General features: G+C 50.3%; 2 protein-coding genes across 9 annotated transcripts in view; both read right to left on the bottom strand.

The window, feature by feature from the left end:
* The window catches only part of CECR2 (CECR2 histone acetyl-lysine reader), a 101,078-nt gene extending 85,401 nt beyond the window's left edge, over positions 1-15,677 (bottom strand). Inside the window, exon 1 of one of the 2 annotated variants that reach the window (XM_080579628.1) lies at positions 15,121-15,677. In XM_080579628.1, coding sequence (XP_080435754.1) covers positions 15,121-15,312 — 192 coding nt within the window. In that variant the 5' untranslated portion in view covers positions 15,313-15,677. The remainder of the gene's footprint in view (positions 1-15,120) is intronic. The other variant, XM_080579629.1, reaches the window with a different exon arrangement.
* A 1,747-nt stretch (positions 15,678-17,424) lies between these two features.
* LOC308187782 (uncharacterized protein) lies at positions 17,425-23,896 on the bottom strand. 7 transcript variants are annotated; one of them, XR_013944899.1, is made up of 6 exons: positions 23,592-23,715; positions 23,088-23,195; positions 22,664-22,783; positions 20,013-20,109; positions 18,959-19,923; positions 17,425-18,634 (listed from the first exon to the last, which is right to left on the bottom strand). XR_013944899.1 is itself a non-coding variant. In XM_080576114.1 (5 exons), exons 1-5 carry the CDS (start codon positions 23,631-23,633, stop codon positions 19,712-19,714), a joined length of 579 nt encoding a protein of 192 aa, XP_080432240.1. In that variant the 5' UTR covers positions 23,634-23,715; the 3' UTR covers positions 17,425-19,711. The 7 variants fall into 7 exon arrangements, 1 of the variants encoding a protein (XP_080432240.1); XM_080576114.1 differs by having other exon boundaries at positions 17,425-19,923; XR_013944898.1 differs by lacking the exons at positions 22,664-22,783; positions 23,592-23,715 and adding an exon at positions 23,733-23,843 and having other exon boundaries at positions 17,425-19,923.
* Positions 23,897-24,317: the final 421 nt, after the last annotated feature.

The raw sequence follows: 24,317 nt of genomic DNA, 5'->3' as shown, positions 1-24,317 counted from the left end.
CACGCAACTGCCTTGCATTACAGGGCCATACAGTACTGTTTCTACAGCACTCCGTATTCAGTGTACGGATTGGGTACCACATCAAGCAGAAGTCATCTCTAGTTAGCAAATGGGATATCAAAGATAAAATTCAGCTTCAGATGAGAGGCTGTTTTCTGCAATTACAGCATGAATCTGGAGTACATCAGCTTGAAACTATTGGACTTACTCCAGATTTGCACCACTGTGCAGCATTATGCCTCACAAAGAGCAGAAAGGGACAAAATCTGTTATACTCAATATCTTGTTTTATTAAAGTAATAGGATCGTGGATGGGAGATTCCAAGGATTAAAGCAAAGGCAAGTCTGTGGAGAGGTAATATCTTCTACTAAATCAGCAGATTCTGGATCAGAGCCTTTTTTTTTTTCCCCACTCAAAACTTGTTCTACCTTTTAAAACAGTAAGTTATCCTTGCCTGAGAATAAGGCTAATTACAGTTCAGGGTGACATTGCCCATCTACCCTAAGACTTTGCATCAGTGCAGCTGGATTGATGGCTGCAATTTGGGCACATTCCCAACACAGACAAGGCCTCGGGCTTTGCTCCTCACCAGATCCAGGGAAGTACCTCTGCTAGGACAGACCAGTAATCTCAAACCAGCTCAGCTCCCCGGCCTTCCACCACACCCCAAGGGCCTTTGCCTCAGAGGTACAACATTGAAATGCTAATCCGACTTTGTAAACCCATAAACAAAAACAAAGAGGAGGACAGAAGAGGTAAAAAGCCTCCCTGAGCTCCATCCCCAAACCAAATCTCTGGCATTCAGGCTCTGCCCGGTAGAGCAGGATTTTCCCCACATGAGGATGCCTCAAGGACTGGTATCAAAATTGCTGGCAGGCAATATCTTTATGGTTAGATGCATTTAAATGGCCACTTCTACCACACACCAGAATATTCTTTGTTTCAGAAGATCTCCTCAGAAAATATATATATTTTTTTGCAACAACAGACCAGGCACAGACCCTCTAGCCTTACTCACTGCTCTTTTACAACAGAAAGACATCAAATATTAATAACACTAAAACCTAAACGGTTTCTGCAGCTGGGCTCAAGTCTGACCCCACAATGTGCTAACACACTCTTTCCCCACCTCCCCCAGAACCCACACTTTTCCTTCCTATGCCTGCCCACAACTTCCAGGGACCCAGGCAAAGAGTAAGAGGTGGATACTGGGGGTTGGGGTCTCCTCTGGATGGTGTGGGGTGCACGGAAAGGACAGGAGAGGTCAGCCCGAGAGGCAGGCAGGTCTGACAGCCTGCTGTGAAAGGGGAGTATCAGGGATCTGATAATAGGGACGTGCTATCTCCAGGCTCTGTAGCCGTTCTCTTGGCTTACTCTGATCTTCTTTCAAACCATGTCAGCATACCCAAACTTGCAGATAGTCAACGTGGGGGGGGATCATTTCTCACAAACAAATGCTCCCTACCGGACAGGTCATCGCAACCATCTAATTACCCCAAAAGCTGTCCTTTTGTTTTGCACCATCCCTGTTTTCTTCTGTCTCCTGACCTGCTTTCACAGGCATTTCAGGCTGCCTGTCGTGTGGAAGCCAGGTTTTAAGGACAAAACAGTGCCTCAGATATTTATCCTTCCACCGAGAACTGGACAACTCTGAGGGCACCACCGCTACCACCAGGGGAGAGGAAGAGGACAAGTCCAGCAATGGGGACTATAGGTAAGGGAAAAGCCATCCTACGTGCCCCGAATGGAAGAGCAGCGATTCTTTACTGGGGTAGCTGAAGCCAGCCATGGTTAACTTGGGCCAGAAGGTCCAAGGGCTTTTTACTGCCAAGTTAAGTCTTGGATGACAGTGAAATGTGCTTAATTTGACAGTTCCATTTTAACATGTATGGGTAGAGTCTAGAAGGCGACAGCAGTAAGGGAGCAGCACTGCGTTACTATAAGGTGGCTTTCCTGCTGCACCAACCTAGCATTCAGGGCTACAAACTGAAACAAAAAATTATTATTGGTGTTCACTATTCACCCTAGTAATGAAACAATCAGTATTTAATGGTATAGCAATATTCTCACAAGTATAGGCAATAGTTATAAAACATTAGCATTTCACTATAAATTTCAAACTGTGCCACACCACTGGCATTACAGAAGCTGAGAGCTCAGGTTCTGCATTGGGGTTGGAAAATGCAGGGAAACTCTCTTTACTACTCTTTGCACATTCATTTTTAAATCTTCAATAAAATTGTGGTACTAATATGACTGCATTCTCCTCAAACAATAGGAGATACGCTTGCTTGTATTCCTGTAAACTTGAGCAAAGTGCAGTTCTTCAAGCATCCACTGAAGAGGTAGAGAACAATAGTTGACCAACAACAAGTTTAGTTAGTGGAATCCTGTCAAATGCATGAGATACCTGGCTTGCTTGGGGCTGCACGTCAGTGGGGGGGAGGACCACTTTGGAGGTGCAGGAGACCATCTTCTGATCTCTACTTGACTGTTTCTCCTAAAGGACTGCAAAGTGCACCATTTGTCACTGATCCTTTGCTCTTAGTCAGGTGAGACAAAGCTGTGGCTGGTTTACAAAGCATGCCTGGGCACCGGCTTCCATAAACCCAGTGTGTTCTTTGGTCTGTTTGGGGTTAAGACCTTTCAGAAGAACACTGCCGTACATACAAACGGATCACCGACCCAGTAGACCAAGCCCCAACTAAACTGGAGGGTAAAACTGCCTATCATCTTCTCTTTGCAAGGCTATTGATAAGAAAGGACCACCTTGGCTGTCCAGCACTGACTGCATCACAGCCATTTCCCCCTTCTGCTCACAGTCCCCCCATTGGAGAAGCTGCCCTCTCCATTTCACACAAGTGCACCCCAGGCATGCAGGGCAGTGAAGGGTTAATTTAATTAGTTCTCTGTGTGCTCAAAGAATTACAGGCAACTTCATTTAATTATTAAGTAGCCAATCAGGTAATTTCTGTATCTGATTAGCACGCTAATGAAATAATGTCTTCCAGTTCAAAGCTGTCATTCCAATCAGGAGACAGCCCTTCAGCTAGAAGGAAAAGCTGGCCAGGTTTCCATGGGCTCCAGGCTTTTGGATTTTGGGGAGGGGATGGGAGCAGGGAGATGGAAAACCCTTCCGCCTTCCCCCTCTCGCCTCTGCCTTTGCAAGGAATATAGCACAGCTCTCCCTTCCAGACAGGCGAGCACATTTGCTCCAGAGAGGCTCCCTGATGGTCCAGGCAAGTGTCCAGCATCACCACCACGCGCCCCTTCCCTCACGCTCCCCGATGCCCAAGAATACCCCAGTTGGTCAGGAACCAAGAGCCCGGAGAGCGCAAGGCCGTTCGCATAACGCCTAGGCACTGCCAACCGAGAGATCTGCTAAATATGTGGGGCATGACTCTGCTATGGTCCACATGGGAAAAGAGTCACACAGCAAAGCCATTATAGCACTAAGAGGAAGCCAGAAAGCCTCCTCCCTCCCTCCCCCACGCCGCTCTCTGCTCCTGTGTCATATGCAGTTATTTCCAGCCTGGGGAAAAGTGCAAGGCGGCAGCTGTCACACGAGGCAAGGACTTGCCCCTTTTAAACAGGGATTTCAGGACTAAATGACCCATTACAATTAACACAGCTGCAAGAACTGGGACACTTCCACACAGCCCGAGAGGAGGGAGGTGGGGGAGGACAGGAGGAGAAGTAGAGGGTTAGGATCGTACTCCCAAGACCTGGCATGGAGTCTCCGACCCCTCTGCTTCTCACGTATTAGCTCAGCTGTCCTCTCCCAACTGCTGCGGCTCAGCCTCTCCGCGGTGCCAGCAGCCCAGCTACAGCACTGAGCCATGTTGAGCAGCCCAAGCCCAAAACAACACTTTCTGGAATGGCCCCCTGCACTCCAGCTCCTGCTCAAACCCCTTCCACTCTACTGGACTGGAGTAGCACAGCTGTGCCCATGCTAACTTTTAATTAGACGCCCAGGTTTATCACAGTAGTTGCAGCAGGATGTGGTTCAGCACGACCAACCCACCCGAGTATTTACCCGAGGAGCCCAGCAGACGATGCTGTCCAAGCTCAAGCCTACGCTGCTGCAAGTGTACTTCTGCATGTCCTCTGCTGCCAGTTTAAATGCTAACTCAGCTAATATTGTCACAGCTGCCAGCACGCCTTTGCTTTGCAGGGGGAGCATCCTCATTTCTGAGAGCAAGATCACCTTCCTGGTGACACTTGCCTTCTCCCGGCGCACTTCCCAGGAAAAGAAACACAGCCTCCAGAATGCTCACGCCAAGCAGCAATAGTTTTGTTAAGCCACCACACCGAAAATGAATGTGCTTACAGAGAGAATCCCAAGAGGGAGCAGAAAAATTGCAGGCAGTCTCCAGACAGCCAGCTAGACAGCTGGCTTTCTATGAGAACGCTGAAGTGTTGACACTTTTTGTTGACCCTTTTTTCCCGAGCATATCCCACGAACAAGAAATAGGACTGCCAAATGGGAAGACGCATCTCCTTCTCTCCTCTCTGCTGACTGCAGCCATTCCAAGTGAAGGAAACTGGTTAGATCAAGAAATTCAGGCTTGGACAGCACAATGAAGCATCCACTAATAATCAATCCCTTCAAAACAGCCTTCCTGCCAACTGGCTACAGACTAGGCAGTGATTATAAATTGTAGTTACTTCTCTGAGGAAAAACAACAACATCATATGGCGATCCTTTAATTCTGAAACCAGTCCCGCTTGCAATTACCAAAAGACAAGTTTTCCTAAATACCCATTCTGAAAAAAAAAAAAAGCCCTGAAATCCAAAGCTGGGATCCTCCTGGCTCATGCTTTGCTAGCTACAAAGAGATAAAACTTGTGTCATTAACGTTAGCCAAAATTTCTGAAGATGCTGAGGGGGGAAGTTTGTTGGCTAGCAAGATACCATCATTACCCTCGTATTCCTGAGGTCCTGCTACCTCAGGAAACACACGCGACAGGGCCTGCCGAGGCGGTCCCGCTTTACCACTTATTAACCAGTGCACAGATGCAATTTGAGCCCGACTGAAGCACAAGCAACTGCAGCAGCCACCTGGGGACCAGCGTTCCCTGGCAGCCGGTGGCGGGGCACATTCCAGCCCTGGTCCCCCAGCGCTGGAGTGGGGCAGCACAGTGTGACCTGATCTCCACCTCCGATAGCACCGAGCCCCTGTACCAGCCCCTCTCGCCACCCTTGCCACGGTTGGGCCGCAAGCAGCAGGGTGCAGATACCCAACCACACACATGAAGGGACTCCCTTGCAACGCCATGGCTATTTGCGGATCAGCCGCCATCCAAAACTCCCCAAAATGAGAAAGTCCAGGCGTTTGGCAGGTCAGACACTTACTACAGCGAGTGGTTTGTTCCACCGAGGGACTCGTAACACCCTCCCAAATTACACATTGCCCTTTACAGGACACCGCAGCAGCTGGAATCGGCTCCCTTCTCACATTCCTTAATAAGCACTTCCATCGGAGAGCAGGGTGGATGTAGGGCATCAGCTGCAGTTAATCATAACCAAGCACTGTGCTCCCTTTCTCCATGCTCCACAACACTATCTGCAGTCTAAGAATATCCAGCACCACCCTGCCGGGGCGGGGGGAGTCGAGTGCTCCGAGCTCCCCGGCACTGCAGGTCTCCCTGTTACAGGAGACTTTCACTCTGCCTCCCCCAAGCAACAGCCTTCAGTGGGGCCCCCGATAGCTGGTTGAGATCCTACAGATCATGGAAAGATAATCCATTGCGGTACTAATGCACTACTGCAGCTGTCCATGGAGAAAATCCCCTTTCAACCAAAAAACCCCTCAAGCCCTTTGATCCTCTCCAACACACAATTATCTTAAGGGCAAAATAGTCTTCTGTGCCTCGGCACCTTGTATCAGGCTGAAAGAAAAGAAACCGAGACTGCTATTCCGTGTTTATTCTACACGGCTGCCCTGTCCTACAATCAGGCTCCTTCAGCATGGGCAAGCAAATCCCGATGGATAGATGCCTGCATATGCTGGATGACCAGTGCTTAAGAGAAACTTTGGGGGGGAAAATCAAGTGTGGTTTGTGTTTCTTTTTTAAAAAAAGAAAAACCTGAATTTCTAAGAAGGACTATCAGACAAACTTTTCATGATTGTTTTTGTGCGCTACAGTCAGCTACACTGAGATTAAATCAACTGATTTCAACTGCATGGTCAGGTCTGACTTTAGAAGGAACAAAAAACCACCATCAACTTTTAACTTAACCTTTTTTTTAAGTTAACATTCTGGTTAGAAAAGAAATACAGCAAGCTTTCATTTAGTGCCAAAACCAACCCCCGAAACCTTTCACAGAGGCTTGTCAGGGCTCTTCCCCAGGTGCCCCCCTTGCTGCGTGACCTCTTGCTACCTGTGCAGTTTCGCTCCACCTGCTACCCCTGACTGCAGGGTGATAAGCATTGCTTTCAGCAGAAGGGTCAGCTATAAAAAGCCCTTCCCCTCCCCACTGCCTGTTTCCATTCCTGTGCCACTGCTTCAGCCCTGCTGGTGCAACCCTTTGCAGGGCTATGCACCAAACCACCTTGGGGAACTGACTCCAGTTAAACATAATTCAAAGGAAAGCTGTTCATTATTTTTTTTATTATTATTTTTTAACCCCAGTGAGCCATTTTACCATCATCAGTGAAGAATAAGGGACAAATGCTTGAGAATTCACATCATCAGCTTTTAACAGACACCATGTGTGAGCCCACACTAACAAAACAGTGAAAATGGCCATCCACTGAACAACACAAAAATAGAAAAACAATACAAAGTCCATTCTCTAACCCCCTGAAATCCTTCAAATTTCAAAGGTACTCAACACTAGACTTTATGTCAAGATTTTCAGAAAGCTTGTCTAAAAATCCCAAAGTATTACTGCCTGGGCACATTTCTCCATCCACCAGCCATTAATAACTTCTGAATTCGTCTGACTCAGCTATGAGTGATGGGAGTGCAGAATTCTTGAACACAGTTTCTATACAGGTTGCTCACCATATCTATCCCCTGCGCAATCACCCCAAACACATGTACAAGCCCGCTTGGCTGCTCAGGGCTTGGCTAACAGGTGAGTTGCATGGGATGAGTAATGAGCTTTACAGGAAAGCAATGGAAGAGAGGAAAAGCAAAGAAGAGCATCGGAAAAAGTTAGTTGTGGGGACATACGAGGCTGTCCAGACTGGGAACCTGTATGAAACCATGACAGATTTTACTTTTAAGTGCAATGTAATTTGCCTTTCCCTTTTACAGTGCCCTTATTACTTATTCGGGTGTCTTGATGCAAGCTATATAGTGGGCCTAATTCAGCAAGGGTTAGGCCCAAGTGAGGTCTTAAAATACCACAGAAAACATGGCAGGGGTCTTGCTTACTGGGCTTTCTTCCTTAGTTTTTTGTGTTTGAACCTTCAAAGCACACCAGAAGAGGGAGCCTTTCACTCCTCTCCCATGCTCATCATTTGTTTTATATTAGCAACAATGACAAGCTCTATTAAGAGTCAAGCTCTTAAATTAAACTCTTACCCTTTGCCTCCTAAAACAAACAAACAGAAAACCCAAACAAGAAAGAAAAAGGTCTTTGCTTTGTGTTATGGATATATAAATATTTTTTGCTGCCACAACTTGCTGAGTACAGGGTTCACCAGAAATGAAGAAGCCAGCTTTGCCTTCCAGTCCTTTGGCTGCACAAAGCTCTATCTCCTTTAGAGCAGGCTTCACTGGAAAGAGCCAGAGAACTATCTAACGGCTTTACCAAAGAGGAGGAAAAAGACTGTCCAATGATCCTTCTGCATCACCAGCCCCAGGACAAAACTAAGCTAAGGCTGCAGTTTTAAGAGCCGTGGTGGATCCACCTTGGCAGCTGATGGCCACCAAAACCATGAGGTCCCGCTTGCTGCTGCTGTGCCCCAGTATCATTCCAGAGCACCGGAGAGCCACAGCACCAGAAGCAGTGCTAGGGCAAGAGCTTGAAAGGCAGCAGGATCTCCCTTCTGGCAGCAGAAGCCCACGGCACCAAAGCTTCAGGTCCCATGGCTGCCTTAGCGGTGCCCATGCCGTCCTTCCTGCAGGGCCTAGCGCACCAGCTGAACCACAGCAGCTACAAACCAAAGGCCTCACCACCCTGTCACTAAGTCACTACTTCAACACAGTTAAGAGCTGAACCAGTTTAAGTACACCTAGCATGAAGAGGTTGTGCTGTTCAAACCACCCTTAAGATGGTGTTAAACTGGTGGCTGGTCCCACAACAGAGGTGGTCTAAAACATACCTCTTGTGGCTCACATCTTTCGGTATTCGCTACCATGGAGTATACTAGCAGCATTGTTTTTTATTGAGTGGAAGGCTGGCATTTCAGCTAGGCATTTATAAAATGTAAAGAGTTTGTAAAGGAGTTGCCTGCCGCGTGTGGCTGTTGGGCCACCTCTGAGCAGCGCTCACAAAGCAAAGACCTGGGCTGCAGTAGGCCTGTAGTGTCGAACTACTCCCCCGTCCCCCATAAAGGCCAACTTAAAAGCACACACATACGCAAAGTGCATGAAAACACAGTAAAAACACATATCCTGGAAACAAGCAAAATGCACTAAAATCACTTTTCCCTCTCAGCTGTTTTCTCCTCCTCACACAAAAGGCTGCAAACCCCTCCTAATTGCAGGAATACTCAACCTCGCAGAGCCTGCTAGCCCAGCCCTCCTTCCAAGGAACTGGGGAGAACTGGGACACAATAGGAAGGAGACTTGCTAAAGGGAATAGATCTGTTAAATTAACACATTTTCTGTCAACCAAATCAGCTGCCCCCAGTGCCATTGTTGGTGAAACAATGGAGACCCCAGGAATGGGCACCCATTAAAAGGAACAAGCCTGCTGAAAGGATACACTCTAAGGCACAGTGTTGTGTGTTTAACAGGATTCTCTACTGTAAGGAAGGAGGAATCACTGGGCTGCATTGTTCTCGCCATCACAGCAGATGCTGTTTCTGCTGGTAACGAAGGGAAAAATTAATTTTCATAAATACCTACAATAAGACTTAAACTATAAACTTTTAATTCAGGAACTTTTAACTCCCTGGCTGTTGTTGTTTCTCCCCAGCCCTTTTCTTGCAGAGATTTTGCCTGAAAGAAGTCTATGAAAGCATCCATTGCCATTACAAAAGTTAATTCTTCACCCTTCATGCAGGCACTTAACAGATGCCAGGGGCAGAATGGCACAGCTCTGCGGTATTATTTGTAGGGAGAGAAAGACCACAGTTAAGCAGGTCTACACATAAAGCTGCAACACTTTTAAGGTGTTACTTTTAGCTGGTTTAGTTGGAGCAAATTCCAAAAAGCACAAACTCGAGGCCTAATTTAGATGCGGTATGCAGAAGTTTACATCAGCTTCATTAAATTGGTACAGGTTTGTGGTAGTCATGACTCTGTAAACAAAGCAAACCGCTAAGTCAGATTTAAGCTACTACACAGAGCATATTTTTTTTTTCTAGCAGGGAAAGATTTACACCAGATTATCTTAAATTGGTTTTAAAACAAATTCAGCTTAAACCATTTAACTTGTGGGCACACAAACATTTCAGCTAACAGATACAATTTCCAGTCAGCGGTGTTGATGGAAGAGGTAGTTAGTTGCCTCCAACTAACAACACCGTAGAAAATCTGTGATTATCAAACTCTACGTACTCTATCCAAATCTCCGAAATTTATACTCACTTCCTCTTTCTCTCTGCCTTCGACTGCTACAGTCGTTCTCTGACTTCCCTGTCACCTATCAGATCCATTCAAAATGTTGCTGTCAAAATAACCTTCCTTACCCATTGTTCAGACACCCTTTTTTCCGTGCCCAGTCACTTCTCATTTCTTTTCAGGGGCTTAAGATAATGTTTTAACTCACGTATCAGCCTCCTAAACCACCTATTCCTCTTTTTTGTATCCAATTATAGTAGAGTCTCATTATACAAAATGTAAACACTTGTTAAAAAGTTCAAGATCTACAGTTGTGAAAAATGTGACTTGCATTTGAAATGTAAACTGATATAATGCTTTCCAATTTGCAGACCACTTGAAACAACAGCTCTGAGAAGTATCTCTCTGCCTCCCCCTCCATTAATCTCAATGAACTCTAGAGCCCAATACTGACATTCAGAGTGCTAATGATTCTATTATGAACAGAATAAGTAAGGCAGCAAAAGCCAAGACCAGCAACGTAAGAGCTGCTGCTGGAAGAGATGCGGTAAGAGGGATGAGATGTTGCAGAGTCATCAAAACCAAACGTCAATGGGACAGGTAGGAAGAACAATAAAAACAGTACTCACCGTGCATTTCATTCATTTTTTCCACTTGATACTCAAATTTCTAAGATGCCTACCACTGATGGGCAGATGGCAAGAGGCACATCCTGATGCCTGAAATACTCTACAGAAAAGGTGCTTAAACTAGCTCGGACTTACCTTGTACAAGTAGAGCTGACCTACACAAATTCACTTACATTTTAGTCAGCTTGTTACACCTACTTGTCACATTTATCTTAATTAGATCCTAAATTCTCCCGATCAGAAACTACCCGGCCATCTCAGCCATCATATGACATAAGGCAACAGTAGGTTCTGTAGGTGCTACTGTAACACAAAGAACAAGGCAGTACTGGGCCAGAATAGCCACCGAGGAGCAAAGGCTTAGCACTCGGTTTCGGTAGCACAGTGCATACACAGTTGACTCCATACACACCACTGACAGAAGAGGAAGGCTGTGCAGTTGGTGCCATGGATCTCAAGGGACCCACACAGAGGACAGAAAGCAAGGGGCTCCAGAGAAGTTTCAGTAGGACCTAACAAAACAGGACAGCAGAGGTCAAAGTGCACTTGGCCATCCTCTCCCCACTAGGAAAAAAGGGCACATTTTCCAAAGCGCTAAAATTTGAGTGCACCTAAAGGTTAGTGAGTTAAAAGTTTTTGGCTTTCCAAGCTCTGCCTGGTTTGCAGGGGTAAAAGAAATCCCCTGTTCTGTGCTTACTCCTTCACACAGCCTGCAGGCAGCAGCACAGATCCCCCTTCTCTCCACACTCTTCCTCCTCCCCCTGGGGACCCACGGGAGCAGTAGTAGCCACTGGTTTGTAACAACCACATCATATTCCCCGACAGAAAGAGCCTGTTCATGGGCTGGTATGGCAGATACTGCGCTGTAGGAAAAAAAAAGGTGTGCGGATACTGCACTGTAGGAAGAAAAAGGTGTGCAATAGCAGCAGTGCCCTGTCTTTGGGCAGCAGGAGCGTAGCTGAAGGTAGAGCTAGAGCCTGAAGCATAAGGAAGGGAGAGGAAAAGAGGAAAAGCATCTTAGAGCCACAGCGAAGTTAGCAGCAGAGGCAATTTGCCCAAAGCCGCTTTTAAAAACCACAGGAAAAGATTTATGTTTTCCCTACGTAATGTGGCTTTTCCCCTTTTCCAAATAAACTGAGTTAACAACAATGTTTTGACTATTTTCAAGCACGTTCTCAAAAGTCACCTCCCCTCGACCTACCCAGGCAGAAGTTCCCAAATGTTTTAGCCCAGAGCTCCCAGGAGCACATGCCAGAGAGCTGGGTGGCCGCGCCACGCTGGCTGCTCTCCAGTTCTCTTGTTCTTTAAGTTGTGCTGAAACACGGTTGAAAACATTAAATTTTCTCCTAATATTTTTCTACCCAAACAATCCCTGCAGCTGCCAGGATGATATTTCTGTCACAGAGGGAAGGGCACGCGTCCAGGAGACGCTTTGTCACGAGAGGTGTCCCGCATTACAGCCTAGTCTTGAAGAGGAAAACAAAACACTTCCTATCATCACATGCACCGACCTGACTGTGGAAAGCATCCTTTCTGCCCAACAGGGCAGGCCATACGAAATAAATGTATTTTTTAAAAAATGCCCGGTATGAACAGACCCTCTCCCAGCTGGAGCACTGTTGGAGCAGGTAAGGACAAACCCACCCCATCTAGGTTTCCAAGGCACTGAGAAGGAAACCACAACCGAAGCAGCACGGCAAAAAGTCCACTTTTGAAGCGGTGTGGAAGTTTTGCATGGCAGATGGCTGACACGGCGGCCATTTAAGGGGGTGGCGGTGGGGGGAGACTTTAAAAAACGAGTCTGACGACAGCAGCACTCTCTGCCACCCGTGCAGACCCATGGGTGGACCCAGCCACGTCCTGGCACACACGCGTGTGCTCGCGGCTGTCCCACTGAACTTTTGACCCGGTGTCGGCTGCCCCCTCCCCAGCCCACCGCTGCGGCCGAGGTTTGAAAAGCGCAGGAGCCCCGCGCCTCCTCGCCAGGCGCCTGCATCTGCCGGAGCCAGCATGGGGGCCGCCTGCGCCCACCCCCTCCCCAGAACAATGCCCAGCACCCGGCCTGATGGATGCGCTCCTTTATTCGAGTTTTGGACACCCCTTCCCTGGCCGCTCGCTGGTCCAGGGGAAAAGAAAAACAAAACATCTGCTTCCCAGGTTTCTGCTGCGTGCAGCTGCGGATGGCAGCCCACATCTGGAAGCTTCACTTTCTTTCGGACCAATAAGTGTAGGGCAAAAGGGCTGCGTTTAAAAAGGAAAAAAAAAGAAGAAAGAGCTCCGCTCTGCCTCACTGTACTGAAGTCCCCAAACTTCTCAAATACCACAGGCAAATCTGCTTGGTATGAGAGGGATGGGTCCAGATGGCCTATCATTACCGAGCCTTGCAACAAAATATGGGCAGACCTACCAGAAGAGAAATCAGAGAGAGGGAAGAAAGAAGAAAAATTAGCTACAGCTTCTTTTTATTTTTTTTAAACATATGGAAGATCAGGTTTTGTCTGCTCTGGGGACTGCCGTGATTGGGGCAGAGACACTCTTACAGCGTACTAACATCAGCGCAACCAGGTGGGCAGGGGATACTTGTTACAAACAAATCAGGGTTTGTTTAAAACTTTTGCCTTTGCAATAATGTTTTAAGAGTTCAGAACCAAAGCCACCTGAGATACAGTAATATCGGCAAAAAACAGATCCACCAAGCAGGTTTTAACTAGAGAGGAGAGCTCAGCCCTCCCACCATCAGCAAGAGCTGACAGCACCCATTGATAAGTCATTAGAGATGAGGGACACCGTCAGACAAGCATTTGCCATGAACCTCCAGCGGTCTGAGCATCAGCACCCTTCAGACGAAACCCCCAGCTGCGTGAGCTTTCCATTTCCAGTTCAACATAGAAAACAGGCTTGCTCAAGCCACCTGTTTTACTTGGCATTAAAGCAGACCAGGGCTTGCACCCCTCGGTTGCCCTTGGGGGACGGTATCTTTTGAGGGAAGGGGCAGCAATGTCTCAAACCACTTCCCTTCAGCCACAAGCGGTCTCCTCAAGAACCAAAGATAAACCAAGAAAACTCCATTTGTGCACACGAGCACAGCTTGAAGCCTGTTGGCTGGCCGTTTTGTTTTCCAGCAAGCTGTAGCATTCCCTAAATGCCCAGAACGGCCACCTCCATTTCATTCGGGCACCCCACAACGCAAAGCCCATCTCAGACACCAGCGTCCCCAGCCCCGAAACCGAGTGGGGAGCCTCCTTTCCGCAGCTGAGTAAAGTACAAACCAAAAGTCTCCCACAGCAGCGCTCTCAGAGAAAAGCAAACAAACAAACAAGAAGCATTATAAGTCCCTTTGCTGGCCACCGGTTTCACGCCACGAACTGTTGGTGTACGCTCTCTGTGCAGCGTGCTGCTCCCATATCCCCGAAGCCACGGATGGGACTGGAAGAGGCAACAAGATGGTGAACTTCGAGGAAGAGCAAGTCCTAAAGCCGCCCATGGTGGGCTGCTGGCGGCATGTGGGGAAGAGGGAGATTCACTCCCCGTGCCTTTAGACGCCAGCTTCCGACAGCTGAATCTCTCCTCTCACAGCGTATCCCGATTTTAACCGTGGTTTCCACTGTCCCTCGCAAAAATCCCATCTTTTAAAGCCTGTTTGTGCAAACCACCGCAGGTCATCGCAGGCGTGGGTTCTGGCGATGTTGTTGGTGGGCCAGTTATGCTCTGCAACACCCCGGTGCCAACCTGCGCCCACTCCTCGTCCCCCAAAAAGCAGGCACAATTTGTTCCAAGCGATGGCAACTCCCCCGTCCTAAGCATGCTCCAGGAACCAAAGGGGAGCCCACATTTACTTCGCCTGTGAAGCAAGCCAGATGCTAATTGCCTCCAAAGGTGAAAGGCTAGTGCCTCGGCCCTTTTATCATTGTAAATTCAGGTTCCTTCAAGACTTTGCGCTGCTGGGCCCGGAGAGCCTCCCCCTTTAATGGGTTTGCATCAATAGGAGGGGGAGGGGAGTTCCCTTTCGCAAGAAGTTGCATCATTGAGAGACCTTATCCCCTTTCAAGATTTCGCACCGCATAAGGGATTCCCCCTCTTCAGAAATTCACATCCTGCTCCAGGAGTTTTGCTCTTTAGGGCTTCGCACATCCTATTGAACTTTTAAGCATCTTTGGAATTCGCATTCAGGGGGCAATTACTGTCTTAAAAAACACACGCCACCATGTTATTCACCCGGTTTATTGCCAATGTGCCGGCAAGAATAGCTTTTCACAGCCAGCACAAAAGATTTCCCACTACCGGGACGCACTTTGTTGGTAACATTTGCAGCCGGAGCAGAAAACACTCGCGGCGCGCGTACCCACACGCGCAGAAATTAACAGCCACCATCCCAGCAAAACAAAAACACGCACTCGCGTACGAAAGTTGGGGAGGAAAAACGCGCAAAAGCGCCCCAAAACGCGCCGGCCCCTCGGGGCGGAGGGCGGGCGAGGTGCCCGAGCCCCCGGCACAAAGCGCAGCCAGGCGGGGACCCCGGCCCCAACAAAGGGCACGGCCCCCCCGCACCGGGGGGACCCCGGGGAGGTTGGGGCGGGGGGGGGCACCGTGCCGTGCCCTCCTCCCCTCTCCAACGTTTGGGGCCGGGCACGGGGACCCCCCTCCGGGCACGGGGACAACCCCAGCTTTGTGCGGCCGGGTGCCCGGCGGAACAATGCGGCCCCGCCGGCACCGGCACCGGGCGGGGGGGCTCGGGGAAAGTTTGCGGAGTTGCGGCACGGGAACGGGACGGGTCCCCCCGGGGGGGGCCGGGCGGCGGGGTCTCACCTCTATCTCGAAGTCGGGCAGGCGGAAGGCGGTGCGGAAAAGCGAGCAGAAGTGCGCGATGGCCGGCACTTCCCACCACGAGCGGAGCTCGTCCAGCGCCACCGCCGCCTCCGAGCCGCCGGTACCGGCCACACCGCCGCCTCCGCCTCCTCCTCCTCCGCCACCGCAGCCGCCGTCCTCCTCCGGGCACATCTCGGCCGCCCGCTGCCTGCCGCTGCCTGGCTCGGCGGCCGGCTGCGTGCCGCCGCCGCCGCTCGGCGCTGCGCTGGGCTGAGCTGAGCTGAGCCGCGCCGCGCTCCGCCCGCCCCCCGGCGCCACGCCGCTCAGCGGCCGCCCCCCGGCGGCACCGCGCTGCCCCCTCGCTGCCGCCCGCGCGCGGGGCGGGGGCGCTAGGGCCGGCGGGGGCGCTGCTGCTGCGGGTACTGCTGCGGGTAGCGCTGCTGCTGATGGTGGTGCTGGCGCCGGCGCTGCTGCTGCTGCTGCCCCTGCCGCGGGCGGCCGCCACTCCGCGGTCCCATCCTCCGCCGCCGCCCGCCCGCGCCCTGCAGGCGGCCGCCGCGCCGCCGGGAGCAGATGGGCGCGGGGAGGGGGCGGGGCCTCGCGCGGGGTGAGCCAATGGGAAGGCGGCGCTGGCCCGGGGGGCGGGGCGAGGGGGGCGCGGAGGGGCGGGGGCGTGGCCAAGGGGGGGCAGCGCACGAGGAGGGGGCGGGGCCGGCGCTCATCACAACAACAGGGCACCCGCGCCCGCCAGGCCACGCCCACAGGGGGCGTGGCTAACACGGGGTGGGCGGGGCTTCGGCGGGTGCCGGCAGCACGTGGCGGCGGGGCTGGCGGGAAGGGCTCATTGAGGGGGCGATTAATGAGGGGCCGCGCTGCTCGGGGGGGGGGGGGGGGGGGGCGGGCAGCCCCATAGCGGTGTACGGCGGGGTGAGGGGCACTCTGTGGGACTGGGAGGGAGCACGTCTGAAACGGTGCAAGGAAATGGTTGTACTGCATGTAATTAGCACGGTGTGTTGGGGTGTAATTAGCACGAGTGTTTGTTAGCACGAGGCTTCATTGAGGCTGGGGGACTAGCAGCGCTCAGGGACGGATGAGGCGTGGGTACGGGCAGCAGGAACACCATGGTCGCATTAAATGGGACACCTATGCGTTATTTAACACCATGGTCGCGTTAAACGGGACGTCCGTGCGTTACTTACCTAAGTACAACACCTGTGCCTGTTTCCCCAGAACTACCTAAATTTCTGACAGAGCAATTTTTTTTGTACGGGGTGCCATACGTTACACCAAAAGCCTGACTCTCGCAGGCACGGTGACTCTGAGACCTGATGCTGAGCAAGGCAGCGCCTGATCCCACAGGCAGTGCAGCAGCTCCAGCTGCAACACTGCTGAGGAACGGCGTGCAGGCTGACTTACAGCACTGTAACACCACATAGGAGGAGCCCTGCAAAATGCCAGAAATCTGCGAGTGACAAATCCTCAGGCACAGCTTCCTCTGGGCCAGCCACAGCGCTCTGCAGCATTGCTTGCCGTGTAAATAAATGCCTGGTTCTCCCACGGAGCAAGCTTTTTTGTCCTATTGCCATGTAAGGGGAGTTTGTGTTGCCTTTGCTCGCTCCCTGACATTCCTCCCCGAATTCCTGCAGCGCCCAGCCGTGGCTTATCTTACTGCTGCATCGCTGCTTGTTCTTGACACTGGGTCAAACAGCTTTGTAGTATCCCCACTCTCTAGCCCGTTAAGAATTTTGTGAACCTTAATGAAGTCTCCTAGTCTCTCGTTTCATCTGAAAGGCTACAGTCCTATTTTTTTTTTTTTTTTGAATTAATTTGGCTCCCTCTATCGTCCCTATTACTTCTGACAGGCTGTGCTTTCTCTGAAACTATTCTTTTTATGCAAGGATGCTGGGAGCTGCCCAAGATCACTTAAAGTAACTTAACATTGCCAGATTCTTGCACTGTTTTTAAAGCACTTCCCTGAATTTATTATTCAAACACTACAATCTTTGCTCTCTGACTGCTATTCAACAGAAGGCAAAAGACCTGGTGAGTACAATACAGCTTTTCCTCCTCTTTAATAAATATCTCCATTCACAAATCCGTGTGCTTCTCCCCTTCCATGCCACTTCTGGCTGAGTTTCCTGTTCATAACCAAACAAAACAGCATACTCGAAACACCGTCCTTTCCCAGCATGCTATATTCTTCCTCTCGACCATTATTTTTCTAGGCTATTGGTGAGATGTCACCTACTCACTGATTATTCGGCTCAATATCCAGTCCTGACTGCTTGCTTCCCTCCATACATGCTCTCCTCCCCTTGTCTCTTCTCTTCCTTTGCTCCCAACCAGGCTATAAATTGAGTGCTTGCACCACATACAGCCATTCTGGGAGGCTGGTGGTCCAAATTAAAGCCTCATGTTTTTGCTGTTTGAGATCATCTCTGGGTGTCTGAGCTCATTTCCTTAAGAAAAAATGCCAAATTCCAGGTGCCAAAACCAAATAAAAATATTGTAGGAGATAGAGGGACCAAATGTTCACATTCCTGTTGGACAAAACCTGTCACCTGGAAGCTAAAAGAAGGGAGGAATGCTCTCCAAAAAGGAATGCTCCTCCCAAAAGACCTGAATGATGTGTCTAATTTAGCAAAGATGAAATGTAAAACTTGGTTAACAACAGGTACATTTCTCATAGCCTGCCTCTGGAAGAGAATGGATTACTGACAGTACAGGTCAGTTGCAAGGCAGCCAAAGTGACATTACTGTTAATAAGGATCTCTTCTTAAAACAAAGAAAACTCTTGCTGGCATTTCCATGTCACAGCTTGAAGCTGAAGCCCCACTGACTAGGTTTTTACAACCAAGATAGAGGAAGACCTGCAGTCCTCCCTCACGAGGACTCTAAAGCACTTGCAGAAGGACCAGCCATACCTTAGACCCTATCCTCACTGGGAGCATGTTCCCAGAAGCTTCAGGAGTTCATAATTCAGGGGAAACAAAGAACAGATCACACCCAACATTCCTTCAAAACAGGACTCCTGCGCTTCTCTGTGAGAATTGCTTCAGCTCCCTTCTGTAGCACCTCTGAATTTTAGAGCTCCATTGCTTGCGCCCTCAGTAGTCTAGCACCTTGGCTTCTTTCCGCTCTCTGAGTTAAGTACTGATTTAGTCTCCTACATTCACCTCAAGCTGCTTCTACCTGTTAGGATTCTTCCCATTTTCATCCGTTTTGAAGTTCCTCTTTCCCTTTTGAAGGCCTCCTCAGCTGAGGGATTTCATGGTTTGTGTAGCACTTGCAAAGCCTCCCTGAGCAGAGCAAAGACTGCAGCTGAAGGGGAGTGCTTAGCAGCAGGGGGCTGCCTTTTATCCCTTGATCTGACCCAGGCAGCAAGTCAAGGAGATCGAGGCATGCACAGTGAAAATGAGGGCAGGGGTTTTCCTGGGTAGTGCTGGGGCTGGGGTCATAGAGGCAGCTGGAGGAGCGCAGGAAAGGTGCGAAAGCAGATGAGAAACTTGTCCTCCTGTAAGTAAAGCAGGAGAAAAGAGAGAAGAAAACCATGCTGGGTTTCTTATTTCTTACTTATTTTAAGCCTCTGCTTGTGATTTTATGGGTAAAGGACAGCAGCGGCCCACAGGAGGCTGAGACAAGACGCACGAAAGCCAAGGGAAGGGAAGCAGCAGTAAATGCTGCGGGAGGAGCTACATGGGAAGGGGTCTCTGTGCCTGCTGCACGGTTTGGAGGCAGCGTGGCAATTTGTGCTCGCAACCACTCGGGGCTTGGAAGCAGTGGGAATGCTGCAAGTTGCTGTAAGTGACAACCCGGCATTACTGCTTATTACACTTACTGCCATCGGTGCTCCTTGCAGTGTCCCAGGCAGTTACTTCATGACACACCAGCAGTACTTTTGGCTAAGCAAACTGTTGGAAAGTGTGAGCAATACCACTTACTACTGAAGAGCAGCCACCCTTTCCCTGAGCGCTACAGCAGTCACACACAGCACCGGAGGTTTAGGCAGAAAATTAGCAGCATTGTGCCACTTTCGGCTTACGATGTCTCTCTTAGGTAGTTGAAAAGCATCTGCTTGCTGGGAATTTGGCCGGCACTGATGTGGCAAAGCATCTTCCACCAAGGCTGCTCCCCTGTATGCTTTGCTGAGCTGCGTATCAAACCCGGAGATCTAAGCCTTAGGTCTCAACACATTTTCTGCTCTTAATCCATTGGGGCTGAAAACCACAGGTTGTAACTTGATGTTTTGTCCCCTGGAGAGCAATCGACAGGAGCAGGATAATCTGTGGCGGTGGATTTAGAGCTGGGGAACCTGGACCTTTCCCGATCTTCCTCCAGGAGCAGCACTGGGGGCTCCAGCTGTGTTTGTTTGGGGTCGGCTGGGTGCACAGATGCTGCAGGGCACCCGTGCACGCATCTGGCATGGGGCTGAGCTGGGTGCTGGCTGCTCCTGCAGCCACAGAGCGAGACGGGGAGCAGGTGGTCCTTGCAGGAAGCACAGTGCAGGACACACGAACCCAAGTGCTTTTGAGGCCCTCCATCCCCGCTGTCTCCACTCCTGCAGTCTGCAGCTATTTGGCAGGCAGTGGTGCTACAGCACAAACGGGTATGGTAATCGCAGTCGGCAGTGGCACTGCTGTGCATGCTGTGTGCTCCGGTGCTGGTCCCTACAGCTGGCCTCCAAATGCCTGGCAAGGGGCTCACAGGTGCAACAGGCAGGCACGAAGAGAAGTCCCAGGATGAGGTGCAGAGGGTGCTTCATGGCAAGGCAGTGCTCTGCCAGGACAAGCTCCTCATCACTCACTGCAGGAGAGAAAGCCTGTGTTTCTTTAGGGGCATTAAGGGAACAGTTTGCTTGCAACCTGTAACCACTGGGTTCTCTGTCTCAACACCTTCTTGGATGGGGGTTTGAGTTATCAAAGCAGCTCTGGCGGTGCTGCTGAAATTTGCTTTGTCACAGACAGTCTTCTCCAGTCGGGACCCAAAGACCTGATATGAAGGAAACCTCGATTTCTTATCTACACCAGCTAATCTCAGAGCTACTAAAAGTTTTGTTCGGCACCTACCTGTGCAAAGCGAGAGGGCTCCCGTTCAGCCCCAGTGTTGCAGACGTGCTGCTTCCCACAGAGGTTTCTGGGCCAGGTCCAGTGTTGATACAAACAGCTAAGGCTGTGCAAACTAAAAAGGGGGGCGAGCACCTGCAAAGAAATTGCTGCAACCCTTGTGGGGGCTGGAAAGGCAGGACACGGGATGGTTTAAGCCAAGGCAGCTCTCTCCAGCACTGTGTTTGGCGCCCACCTGTCAGCTGCTTTTCCTGCTTCACTGCTTCTGTGGTGAGCGCAGCTCCTGGATGCCAAGTTGCTGCAACTTCACCTGCATCCATCCCTAGCCTGACCGGTACCTCTGCCTGTTGCTACTGAATTTGGCTAGGGAGGCAGGGATGCCCCACTCCTTCCATAGCAGTCAACAAAAATTAAAAACACTTCATTTCTAAATCCTACTAAGAACGGGATGCGAGGTTACACTTCCTGGAAACAAGGCAGAGCCTCACGGAGGACAGAGCCACCATCCAGGCATCAGCAGTGCTGAGCTGTGATTCCAGCTCTTTCTCGGGATTGCTCTGTGCCTTGGAGTAAATCAATTCAGATAGATTTTCCTTGTCTATAAAATGGGAACCATCACATTTAGATACCTCAGGGAAGTTGCGAGGCTTAATTAGTTAATGGTAATGCCTCGTCAGCTCTCATTACCATGGTATCTTAGTGTTTATTGCTTTGAAATTATAAAATGCTATTTATACACTAAACATTATTATTCTAGGTACGATGGAGAGACTTAATCCCATTTCTCTTTAAATACAGGGAGCTGACATTCCCAGCAATGCCATTGGTTTGAAGCCTGTCCCACTTGGAGAAAACTTTCCCTGGCATACAGCAAAATTGAGTTATTTCCAGATCCCTGATGTAGATGCTCTCGAACCAGTTTCAGCTGCACTTTTACCAGTTTGCTCAATTCAGTACGTGCAATTAAACTCACCCAGCATAAACACAGCTGAAACAGGAGCACCTGTGTCTGGTGAGGGTGGGGCATGCCTGGGGGTGCAGGGCAGCGTGGCTGCTCCCATCCCTGCAGGGGACGGGGTGTGCTGAGCGGTGCCAATGGCCACATGGGGTGCTACTGGCTCCCCAGGTCCCCTGGCTCACCCTTCCTCTTGGCACCACTGCACTGTACGTGCACCTGCCAGCTAACGCTGAATCTGAGGTGCTTGGGCCACTGGTAGGGTTTTGTGTGTGCTTGTGCAAGGTTTTGGCTCCAATAGCCACAAAAAAACACCTTCAACACAGGCCACACAGTGACGGCTCTTGGTCATCCCTCTTAGTCACCAACCCAGTTCAAACCAGCAGCATCGAGGTGGACAGGACAGACCTGTCTGAACAGGATTTGGGCAAACAGCCACAGCCAGGTGGGAGAGCACCCCTGCCGACGCAAGGGAGACACAGCATAGCACCTTTCTTCTCACCTCTGTGGGGAGATGTATGGTGCACAGCCTGCACACCACAAGACCTTCCCATCCTGCTGCTCCTCCGGGCAAAGCTCCACAGACAGCAGAGAAGCAAAAGCCACCCTGCTCTTTGTAAGCATCACCTGCAAGAGGCACTGCCCAGCTGCCAGCCACACGGGGCATTCAGCTGTCTTGTGCTCTGCTCTCAGCCCCGTGGCTGCAAGCAACGCCTTGCCCATGAGCTGTAGGCTGAGGCGACCACCTAAATGATTTCTGGTCGTGTGCTCGGCTTTCCAAGGCCTCAGAAAGGGGCCCCACGGGAGGCCACCGTTTCCTGAGGAGCCTCTTTGGTTAGAGAGGCAGATCTTCACTTTTGCTTTCCTTGCCCTCCCCTCTCTTTCTGATGTAAATAGAGTTTCTAAATACCCATCACAACTCTACCCACACCTTACCAGAGCAAGGGCTTTTCTCAACTAATTTTTCTTTCCCCACAAGAGACAGGTACTGTTGTTGTGAAGCAGCATTACAGCAGTAAGGTTAAAAGCAAAAACAAGCAAGAATCCATTTAGCAAAACATTCAGATACCATTACAACAGTAATATTACATATAAACCAAAGTGACAGCCAGAATTCCCCTGCAGCGTTCCCAACCCAGACTTTGAAGACCACGGTAGGGAAGACTAACAAGCAGAGAGAAAGGGAAGGATGACTTGAAATAAAACAGAACCAGCCAGATTAATTCCTTTGATCCAGCTGAGGAAAAAATACAAGAGTATAAGTGTTAAACCCTTTTTTAATCCTGTCAGGTTATGTAATCCAAACTGTTAGTACAAGTGATCTCTGTTCCCCAAGACCACTGTCTGTGAAATGAAGATACTAACATTAGCTACAGCTACCTGCAGTTTTATTAACAGGTCTGTGTTAAATGCCCTTAGCTGCTGCAGGCAGACTACAGACAGAGGCAGCACGTGCTGTGACAACCTGCCCGATACGACACTGTCCACTGCAAGAATTGCTTCACTGTGTGAAGTGGATCCGTACCTCTAATAGCTGTGCTTTGGATGTCGGTGGCCTCATTACCGGTTCCTTGCTGGAGCACTTCCAGCCAGTTGTGGATCCCACCCTGGGGAACTCGGGGGCATCTCCCGGGCTCGTCAGCACCCATTGCAAAGGATGAAGGGGAGGCAGAACAGCATATAGTTGGTATTCCCAGTATAATTACCAGTCATGGGACGCGTGTTTTCCATGCCAGACTCTATCACTACCTTTCTCCTCCCTGTCCTCCTCCTGCCTGCAGGCTGGTGGGCACAGAGGCAGGCAGCGCTTCTCTCATCCCTCATGAGGGATTTTAAGCCCCTCTCCATCCTTTCCCCGCATCCTTATCTGCTGCAGCTGCCATGCCCCATGCTGTTTCTTTGTACCAGGGAGCAGGGCCAGGGAGAGCAGCAATGTTTTCAGCACTTACTGCCATTTCGCACGCATCACCACCTCTGGTCTGCAGCCACAGGAGTTGCTCCCATTCCTCTCCTGTCCTTTCCCAGATGGATGCCTTCTGTGGTTTAGCACCAATTTCCTAAAAACAATGACCTTTGCTGGATGAGGAACCATAGGCTTATTTCTACTCTCCTACTGACTCAGAATGGGCAGGCAGGGTAAATCTCATGTACAAATGCCTTTACTTAAAGGCTATGAGCTGTCTGGGGCAGTGATTGATTCGTCTTGCACATATGTGCAGCACCCCGCTCCCTGGGCTCAGCTGGAAGCGCCTCATCCAAGAGAAGCTGTGACACAGGGGGAGAGAAATGCTTGTGTGATAGCACAGGGAATAGTTTTGGTGGTCACTTACCCCTTGTGACCTAACATTAACAAAAATGTATCTAAGATTTTATGATTATTATTAAGCCAGCAGCTGGCTCCCTGAAGTTACAGCTACAAAACATCCAATCAGTGCCAAACTGAAGTTTGCTACCGTGGCTGTCCCCACCGCGCCAGAGCCTCCCTCTGTTCGCATGCAGAAACACTCTGGGCTGCTGAAATCACAGCACTGTGCTTAGCACTACTGTAACGCATCTCTCCCCTCCCAGATCTTCCCCACAGCCAGAGACACTACCCAGGGAAAGCATGCTCGCCATGCCAACAGCCCTCCCAGCAGAGCCGCTGCCAAAGGCACCCTGCTTCAGGGCCAGGCTGCCTGGATAGCCAGCCCCAGCACAGCCATGCCCCCCGCCTCTTTATTCTGCAGCCTTGTGGGGGTTAATGCTCTGCTTTCCCAGTTGCAGAGTGACCCAGGTGGGGCTAATGAGCACTTGCCTTGCTTAGCTAATTAGAGGCGCTGAGAGCAGCAGACTGCACTTCTAGGCGTGGGGCACTTGCAGAGGGAATATAGTGTGTGGGTTTTATTTCCAGCTTTTTTTTTTTCTTTCCTCCTTTGGTCAAATAAAAACCTCTGGCAGGAGTAGCACAGCACAGATGGGAAAGAGCAATGAGATGAGGCTCCACAGCACCCTTCTCTCCCTCCCTCTCCTAATCTGCATTGTTCTGGGGTTTCAGGAGGAGGCAGGAGCACAAGATTAGGTAGGCTGGGCCATTTGCTCCCCTTACACGTTAGATGCTCGGTATCTGATCCAAATAAGCACAATCCTTTGGAGTCTAGCCTACGTCTCCCCACTCCCCAAACTCTCCTTTTTATCACCTC

The sequence above is a fragment of the Anser brachyrhynchus genome, assembly GCF_964034855.1.
Source record: "Anser brachyrhynchus genome assembly, chromosome: 1".
Classification (NCBI taxonomy): domain Eukaryota; kingdom Metazoa; phylum Chordata; class Aves; order Anseriformes; family Anatidae; genus Anser; species Anser brachyrhynchus.
The sequence above is the reverse complement of the archived record's forward strand: the minus strand, read 5'-3'. Positions and strand labels throughout refer to the sequence as shown.

Bases quoted from the DNA above. Each gene is read 5' to 3' on its own strand.
- LOC308187782 (XM_080576114.1), bottom strand. From the start codon at position 23,633: ATGCGAACAGAGGGAGGCTCTGGCGCGGTGGGGACAGCCACG. The intron at 22,784-23,087 runs GTAAGTGCTGAA...CCTTTGCAATGG, and splicing joins GTGATGCGTGCGAAATGGCA to GTGCTGACGAGCCCGGGAGA. The intron at 19,924-20,012 runs GTGTTGAGACAG...TCTCTCCTGCAG, and splicing joins TCAAACCCCCATCCAAGAAG to TGAGTGATGAGGAGCTTGTC.